This window comes from Priapulus caudatus, unplaced genomic scaffold (assembly GCF_000485595.1).
Source record: "Priapulus caudatus unplaced genomic scaffold, Priapulus_caudatus-5.0.1 Scaffold9, whole genome shotgun sequence".
Lineage (NCBI taxonomy): Eukaryota > Metazoa > Priapulida > Priapulimorpha > Priapulimorphida > Priapulidae > Priapulus > Priapulus caudatus.
This window is the reverse complement of record NW_014577070.1, coordinates 476,507-486,506: the sequence shown is the minus strand read 5'-3', so window position 1 is coordinate 486,506 and position 10,000 is coordinate 476,507. Positions and strand designations below refer to the sequence as shown.

The window sequence follows — 10,000 nt, the reverse complement described above, 5'->3', positions numbered from 1 at the left end:
AAAAACCCAGAGCAATCGTACCCTTTACCCTTAGAATCCAGCTTTAGACCCTCAACGAATGAAAAAAATAAGCCTTATTCTTCAAAATAGAGCGGCGTAAAAAATATAGTGAGATTTCAACATGCCGAAACAAGTTCAAATGTCGATCGACCGTCATTGATCCATAATCGCAGGTGACGAATGGCCGTGACCGAGGGAATACCGCAAAGCACGCAAGCAGCCCTCGTACAACGATCCAACTACGACCCCACGTTCCCGCCTCCTTCAAAGACATCGATCGACCAATGAGAAATACAATTGCTGCAATAAATACTGTTAAAAAAAAATCTTTACCCAATCAGATGAACCTCCCTCGCAAAAGCGATGCAGTTGCTACCGTCTGCCAGTCTACAAACTAACACGTACATGCAACTGCGAGTAGGCAGTGAATGGCTCCACAGCATCAAGCTTAGACATGGAAAAACGCACGCGCTAAAAGCGCGGCGCAGAAACAAACTGCCTCTATCGGTTACGTACCATTAACGTGAACCGCCGTCGCTCGTCGTTACGCTAAGCGAAATGAACATTTAACTTTCCGGTTTTCGGGGCCCGGCTTCACACAACAATGATATGTTCCGGATGAGATGGTCTCGAATATTACGATTCGTCAACGGCTTCCCGACGACGCCCAATCCGGTGGCATGACGCAGCACGGCAAGCGAGGGTGCCACTCATCGAAGCTACGAGTCACTTTCTGGCAGCTGCGCACACAGGGGTACTGCTACACCTTTGCAACCCTGTTTTCTTCCCTTTCTCGGTTCTGAGCTAGAGGATGGAAGATGAGTCCGCACGGGCGCGGCATTCTTGCACGCGACCTGGCACAGTTAGGTGGGATGGGAGAGGCGGCGACAACTATAGCCAAAGCCTCATTGATGACCAAAGCATGTGATCATATTTCGAAGTAGAGATCGGGAGTGGTTGCCGACACGCAGCATCCATCCCATGTTCAAATGCATAACTAAGACGGGTGTGGATCACCTCAACTGAGCAACAACTTCTGCAAGCTGCTTAGCCGATGGAAGCTCGCACACATTGTACACCATGCCTGCGAAATAACGCTCAACCAATGCAGGCTATGGCGCGCAACTACCACAGAGCATGATTGTAGCACGAGACACGTTGACATCTATATATCGCTACATCATAGCCAGCACAATAAATATACATCTTATGTAAGCTGCACAACAAAAATAACAACATTAACAAAAATAGATACATTTCGTTCAATATACATACATAGATACACATGCATCATGGAAGATGATATGGAATGCCAGAAGTGTCTATGGTCTTCAGAATAAGGAATGCTCGTACTGGCACGTTACAACACCCTAAACTTAATACTGTCATGTGGAAATTTCCACAAGATTCTCAAAGCGTCAACTAAAGCACTCGAATCGTAAGACGTACATTCTCAGTGGGATGTCATTCTCATGTAATACAATCATGCAATGATTCTCAGAAAGTAGTGTAAAATCAGAATGCTCACTGCAACATGGAACACAGGGTTTATAATATACACATAGCGGCACATCAATAAATGCAATGTCATTTTGTCCTAATCATATGTCATGGTATGATTATGGATAGAATCAAAATTGTGTGCAGGTTGCAGAACTACAGAAGACACATTTTGGATTAGACTGCAAACCAAACAGACTTTAGTAGCTGAAACAGTAGAGAAAAACAACCCAGCTCAATGTAATCATATAACGAAAGGACAAACCTGGAGTAAAACAAGAGGATAAGATCAACAAATAGAAAAGAGATCGAGTAAACTTTCACAGAGTAAGGCAGTGTTGTTAAGGTTATTTGAATGAACAATAACTTCTAGCTATGACAAAAACGGGACGAAAACACTTAATGAAACTTCTCAACCATACACATCCCTGGCACACACCAATGCAAAGCAGTACGCACACAGGATAACAGATGGCGCTGCACTAGCAATAACCGAACAGGAAAAAAGCCAAACTCGTTTGTAGTCTGTGATAGCGAATGCATCTGAAGTAGACACCGTCCCCCCAAAACAGCGTCGACACCATCACACATTAGAGATAGCCAACATCATAGTAACTTTTACTACGATCACTGCGGTTCAGTTACGCATAACCGTCACCGCCATACGTCCGTTGACAAGCTGAACGATAAGATTACGATGACTGTTACACAAGTTTTTCTTTCCCAATGAAACGGGTGTTCGGCGTACCATTTTCTGCGCATTCTGCAGCTACACTTGACAGCACTATCACCAACTACGGCCGAAAATAATGAAGCGACAGAGACACTAACCTAACAGCTGCGCAGGTTAAACTGCAAATCGGTTTTGGCTGGGAAAAATGGCCGCCAATAGCACGTGTATCCATCGCGAGCAGCCATCCCTTGAGCATTGCATTGGCTTCGTGCAGCTTACTGTCGCCCCTCCCCAGCAAGTTACTTCTCCCACCACGCCCAACGTTAACGCGCGAACGTCGCTACATCTACCGCCGCCTGCTCAGAATGGATCGTACGTGCACGCGTGAGGCGTCGCCAATATATCCTGCCATTCTTCACGTCGACACCTCTACTCCTGGGTTTCCTGCCCTTCTGGCGAGCCCTCGTTCTTGCTGTCCTTCTCACCATTGGCTGCTGCGTCAGGAGCAGCCTCTGCTGGCTTCTTCACGTCCTTGGGCTTCGGCTCCTGGGTTGGGTCTAGAAGAATCTTGCCAATATTTTTGCGGTCATGCATCTTCTGCATTCCCTCTTGGACCTGAGAAAAAAATTGCCAAGGTAAGTAACAATCAAACAGATGACGGTCACACGATATATATACAGGGATGAGATTCTTCCGCGGATCCGCTTCCGCGTCTTGACAGTCCCAGGGGTCGATTTTGTGAAACGTCTAAATTCGTTGAGAAAATTGGGGGGAGGGGGTAACAATGTAAAAATTTAATTTATATACCCTCAACAGCACCTGACTGTAGACTGTAGAGTGTAGACAGTAGACTGACAGCGAAGTATACAGTGTATCTGTTTTTGTGTACCAGAAAAGAAAATCCTCGTTCACAGGCTGCAGTAGAGGGGCAGACATTTGAGGTAGCTGATCACGTAACGACGATGCCTGGCCGTTAAATTTATTTATTTATTTATATGCGGGGGCTTAGGTTATTTCCACTTTCTGGGACAAGCACGTCTGCTGCTAGCAGAGTGAAAGTAACTATCCATTTTTTTCCGGAGAAAACTTGGAAACGAAAATGCATTTTATCGCATTTTCAACTACCATTTTGCTGTTACGCCGTTTAACTTCGCTAACAACACCCCTGTTGCCAGAAAGCACGTACGTAAACCTGAAGCTATAAACAGCCGTTCTGCAGCTGTTATAAAACAAGTTAAATGAAATTTCCAGAAAACCCACAAAAATTAGGTTGTCATTTTTCTAGGGGGAAAATTAGGATTTCTTTTTCTTGAAGTTTCCACAAGACTAAATATTCTGAGGAAGAATAAGGAACCTAAATGCTATCCTAGGGGTGTAACAATGGAGCTGGCTTCCATGCAACAGCCATAGAAGAATCTCAAACACTTGAGAATTATGGGAATCTTTCCCTCATACTCACTAATACACTGAACTCATTCTACACCCGCCACTCTCCAGCTTAGTTCTTCATCCTCACAGAGGATCGACCCCGGGGGGGGGGGGGGTGTAACTATATATGCCTATATATGTTTTCCACTTCTAAAGCGGGCCCGCGCGGGAGCAAATAGGCCCCCCTTTACAAGCTAATCCCGCAATAAGCCCCCCGGGATCGTTCAAGTCAAGCACCGCGCCCGCAGTAGGCCCCCCTCATGACGAACCACATAGTACCCCGCCCCAGTATTCCCTCCACTCTTTGCCCTCCACTTGTCTGCAAGACCTCGCAATATATGAGGGTAGGACCCCGGGTAGGACTCTTTCATTGTGTATGTAATAGGGGGTAGGACCCCGGGTAGGACTCTTTCATTGTGTATGCAATATGGCGGTGGGATATTTTCTTGTGTGCAATAGGGGGTGGGATATTTCATTGTGTATGCAATAGGGGGTGGTATTCTTCAATTGTGTCTGCAATAGGGGGTAGGGTTTTCCAATGTGCAGTTCGCACTTAGGGGGCCTATTATTTTTTAGTGAGAATGCACATGGGTAATGTTCTATATAGAGAGTGACCCTCCCCCCGGGGGATCGACCCCCCCCCCCCTCACTCCAGTTTCGTTCCACAACCCAAGCTGTTCACCACTGACCCAGTTCACGCCAGCCCACCCACCTACACCTCAGCTTCATCCCACCCCCCTACTCCGGTTTCACACCACCACGCAGTTCGGCTCGTCGCTACCTCGGCCACCCCCACCTCTCCCACCATGACAAACAAACATGTGGCGAACGTACGTCCTCGTAGGCCCAGGTGGAGTCGATGTGCGGGCGGATCTTTTTCCGGCGGTGAACAGCGCGACGACCTTCTCCATGATGGTGCGCACGTACTCATGCTGGCCCTGCCTGAACAGCAGGTGACGCAGCATGATGCCGCCGATGAAGCGATTCTCGTCGTACAGCTTGATCGGGCTCACCTTGTCCACCTGCCACCACTGCAACAACGACGACGACGTTAGTTAATCGCCGTGGCGCCGCACTCCGGAGAGAGCTCACGACGACGTTAGTTAATCGCCGTGGCGACGCACTCCGGAGAGAGCTCACGACGACGTTAGTTAATCGCCGTGGCGACGCACTCCGGAGAGAGCTCACAACAACGACGATGCTATTTAATCGCCGCGGCAACCCGACATGCACGCTGCACGATCGCCGACATCCCTCGCGTGCGGCGATGACCGCCATGACAGATAGCATGCGCTGTACTACAATGCCGCTGCTGCAGTCGACAACAGACACAACCACGGCACCGAGGTGATGCGACGTGTGGCAGTGGGGTGATGGCGAAAGTTGCCGACGCTATAGCGATAGTTCAGGAAGATGAAGAGAAGGAGGACTAACTGTTGACTAGTCAGTATTAATATAATACTAAAAGCGTATTTTACAACTTTTAGTGAAAGTCTAGGAGAAAAAGAGACGAAGAAACAAAAGTTAAGCAGGAAAATCAGTTTCAGTTTTCACTAGGAAATCCTACGTCTAGCACATACTTCTGCATTGCACATTTATTTAAGTTTTGTCTACAGATTTTATACTCTAGTCATATAATATCACATATAGTGATCATAGTGATAATAAGGATGTGTGTTTTCCTGTGAGTTTCTATACAAATAATGTTTTTCGTTTACCATTTTCATAAAAACCTTTGTACTTATAACTTTAATTACAAACATATCGTTAAACAAATCGCTACTAATTAAAAACTTATATCCAATTAAAATGCTTAAATGCACATACAAAAAAAATTTCTCTTCTAGTTATTTATAAATAGCATGCTGCTCAGCATTTACCAGATTGTAATTACAATCGACGCTAATAACCAATTTAAGATATAGCATCTACACACATTGTTACGATACAGCACTAGGAAATTTTCCTCGTCCAAAACCTTTAGGTCTAAACTCATTTTCAGACGCATGCATCAGATATATACTAACAATCCATAAGAAAACAACAACACCAATGAGTCTATAATGATCTATAGAATATAATTATGATAGACTTGTTACAGTACACCTACCAGCAGCCGAGGCGATTACTAAGGCAACATTCAAAAAAAGCCAATAAAAAATTAATGCAAACCATTCTTACAGATTTGGCGAGGCTAAACAGGCTCTTCGTCTCGCCGGTGACGATGTTCGAGGTGCCGTACAGGATGTATTTACCCATCGGCTTCAGCAGGGTGTAACCCTTGTTGGCGTCGTCGCCACACAGGCAATCGAGCACCAGGTCTACCCCTTCTGGCGATATCCTGCAACACATTGTCCGAGCGTGACAGCAATCGAATTATCCAACAGTCCAATAGCAAAGGAACTCCCGCCTGACACGGTTACGCTTGTGGTGACACGCAGCATCCGTTATGACATTGTAAGTTGTAACACATTTGTAATGTGTGCGCCACATGTGCAATGTAATGTAACACATTTGTAATGTGTGCGCCACATGTGCAATGTAATGTAACACATTTGTAATGTGTGCGTCACACGTGCAATGTAATGTAACACATTTGTAATGTGTGCGTCACACGTGCAATGTAATGTAACACATTTGTAATGTGTGCGTCACATGTGCAATGTAATGTAACACATTGTAATGTGTGCATCACACGTGCAATGTAATGTAACTGCAACACATTGCAATGTAATGTAACTGTAACACATTGTAATGTATGCATCACACAGCGTGGAAAATAACTGGGAAGTGGCTGCGGCGCCGTTTTACGATCACTGAGCCGGGATACGTGACACGTGCCTGTCAACAATAGAACAATTAACTGAACAAGTATCTGTTACAGACACCAGCAAGCAGCTTCTTTGTGTTTGAATGTAGAGAGTTAAGCGAAAACACAAGTGTACAATAATAAGATGAATTTCAATGTTAATTTTGATTTTGGAACACTCCAGGATCATTGTTTATGGCATATTGTCTAACACATTCTGTTTATCTGTGAACCTGTTGCAATCTGTATCAGAGACAGTGGCGTAGCCGGGGGGGGGGGCCCCCTAAGATTTAGAAGGCTACCTTATTTAAACCAGCAGGACTGTTTCAAGTCGATAAAACATGCCAACAACATGCACCCACCCCCCTTAGATTTAATCCTGGCTACTCCACTGATCAGAGATTGACCAATTGGACAATTAGGAACTGGTAGTAGCTACATACTTGCGGGAAAAATCAAGGTAGGGCCACAATTAAAAAAATCTTTGTTTTCCCTCACCCGACCCAGGCTGAAAAGTTTGGGTAGGTAGGCCGGCTTTTCTTTTTTCTTTTTTTTTGAGGGCGGGGTCTTTTTACAAATTCAGCGTGGTGTCTACATGCTCGGGTGTGCTTGTGTGGAGATATATTTTATGTTGAATGTTTCTTTTGCTTGGTACATAATTTATAATGTATTGCCTACAGAATTATATAATGTACAGTGATACAATTTGTTTAAAAAAAAAGTCGACCCCTTTTTGGCGGGTCGGTCGGGTGAAGGCAAACAAACAATATTTTTATTATGGCCTATTGAGTCTATACTTGAGCCACACTATAGAATATTCATTCATTACAGCACACATGCTTCACGATACCATAATATACAAACACACAATAACTGCTAACTTTCATGTATAAGATTTTCACTCTAACGGATGCGTGTTTTTAGATACATTCTATAGATGTAATGTAATTGTATCTGATTGCCGCTTGGGGAATTCTGCAGGGAAAAATTGCACTCACTTCCTGATCTCTTGCACGTAATCGATGCTGTGGTCAAACAGATGGGTCACGTTTTCCTTTATGGCCTCTTCCTTGCCCTTGGAAGCTGTGCCGAACAGCGTCACGTTGTCTAGCGTCTTGCACAACTGCGACACTGCGTGGCCCTATACACATGCACAACAAACACACACAGGGTTAGACATTTTTATAGATTATCTACGAGGCATACGCGACACAATCCACTTTAGGCAATCGCATAAATTACCCTAATTTCGACCCAAAATATTCTCCTATAGAAATCCTTCGCCGTATTGCGCTTCGAAGTAACTTAATTAACGCACTTCATTATCGCTTACTTGTAAATAAACACGCATAGCAATCGAAATTCGCGTCCTTAGAGACAATAAATAATGCGATGATCCTCACACATCAAAGCCGGTGCCGCTTAACAAGCTTTTAACCTTAAAACTAAAATTAGGCCGGCTGTGCGCATTCATTAATGCGCATTATCAGTTCAATAATTCCCTGGGCATTCCACACCGAGTGTGTAATCACATCGCGATTGACTGCGCATCAGTATTGCCAGCGTGATGCCTTACACAACCGCATTTCATTAATCTACAAATATCTATTGCAGAATAACCTGCACCCCGCTGAGGCACACCTCGCCCACTGACTCACAAAATTTGTAGCACACATGCCACAGACGTTTACCTTGCGAAACCTGCAGCCACCTTACGTTGCATTTGTAACAGTGCGTGGAGTTTTATCGTTTTTAAAATCAAATTGTTGTTGGAGAAATTAATAGCTCTTCTCACATTGTACATTTTCTTATGGCATGTTGAGTACGCGTACACTAGCCAAGGCCGCGCCTGTGTGGCGAAACTGGGTAGATGCAAACCTGGATGTAGACACGTACGTACGCGAAGTGGTGCAGTGCGCCACATGCGAGTGGCGAGGGGACGCCTTTCGGCCTGCAGTGGCCTTGGGGACCCCTTATGTGACGTCACCTCGCTGGTCATATATATATGACCACACCTTGGGAGCTCTTGAGTTTCCAATTGCACGCACATTTACGATTCATGTGTTAGACTATTGGATGTTGGGATTCTTGCTCATGTGTGTGTTGTGAGCAGCAATAAATTCTTGTGCGTAGAAGCTCACTTTTGGACTTGTGAATTTATTTGTGTGATCGCTTTTCCTTCGAGCGGAAATGCAACACGAACGAATTGGGTTTGGAAATTAATGCAATTATACAATTAATACGAAGCAAGGAATACACAACGCAAGGCTTAGGACAGTAATACGATCACGAGCCACACACAGTCGGGTGTCTCCCGACGTATCTACACGAAATGAAACTTAACTCGACTTGGTTTCACATCTCGGCGTAAACGGATATTATTGTACGAAGAACTACGATGCTAACAGTTTGCCAATAAATAACAGCAGAGCCCCCCGTTACAGCGCCATCGTCAACGCAGCGATCTGACGTCAGGTAAATTTTCACTTTCCGTAACCACGTTTGCGGCAAGACGAGACTATACATGCCAAAAACATCCTGCTCCCTGAACTAGATCAAGATCTACGCACGCACGCACGCACGCTGGCACACACACGCGCACGCACGCACGCACATACACGCGCACGCACGCACGCACATACACGCGCACTCACGCACGCACGAACTGCAATTCCTGTTTTGCGGTTCATTCAAGCCGATACGGCTATTGATCGTAAAGTAAAGATCAGTGCCGAACCGAGAATGCTGGCTGGTTACACTGTAGACACATTATTCGCCGCGTTTATAACGAACGAGGAAGGAACCTCTCGCCAGAGTTGATACACGTATTGAATCAAGTAAATACCGGCCGCAGGTTGTCGCCTATATATCCTATATGACAGACGAGCCCGTATACACGCACCGAGACCGCACGTCCGCCAGATATCCGCCACAACAACCATTCTCCCCCCCCCACCCCAACCATCATCTTCTGTCGCATTGCCTGCAAGCTGCGCAACGTATTCAAACAGAGCCGCTGTACGTCACGAAAAATGTTAAAATACTGCTGGTCGGAATAACTATAGCCTATGCGGCGACGGAAATATTTTAATATCCACCACGCCGCTAACGCGAGATGAAATGATTGCGGCTATGAAAGTAATCATCAGGCATGCGCATTACGGGTGCGTAGCCAGCTCAGCATAAAAAGTGTCGACATGGTTTATATCCGTCTAAAAACTTAACAGCGCATTAGGTGCTATCTTGAGTAAGATAATGAAGCGTGTATAATGTGCTTACACAGCCTCCTTTTAAGACAATTAAGATCGCGCTTAATAAGTGATTATGGTTATATCCAATGGTAACGAACTATTTCCGATACTTTTGCACGCTCAACAGCAAGACGTGATTTTTTACATTCTCGGATCTGTGTCGCTTCCCGCCAAATTACCCTCCATTTATATGTTCGGCGGTGCAGCGAACCAAGTGAAGGACCACCGTGCATTATTTGCACGGTGTCTGATTCAACAACACCCATCGTTCCAGCATGCATATATATGGATATATACACACACGCACACACACACAAACACACACACACACACACACAC

General features: G+C 45.2%; 1 protein-coding gene across 1 annotated transcript in view; it reads right to left on the bottom strand.

Annotated features, from left to right (window-relative positions):
- Nucleotides 1-10,000, bottom strand: part of LOC106806707 (synaptic vesicle membrane protein VAT-1 homolog-like) — a 22,674-nt gene that overhangs the window by 1,094 nt on the left and 11,580 nt on the right. Inside the window, 5 exon segments of the mRNA XM_014808727.1 lie at nt 1-2,788; nt 4,436-4,477; nt 4,480-4,632; nt 5,783-5,942; nt 7,409-7,551. The exon segment at nt 1-2,788 is cut by the window's left edge and continues 1,094 nt beyond it. Of these exon segments, the coding sequence (XP_014664213.1) occupies nt 2,603-2,788; nt 4,436-4,477; nt 4,480-4,632; nt 5,783-5,942; nt 7,409-7,551 (684 nt within the window). The 3' untranslated portion in view covers nt 1-2,602.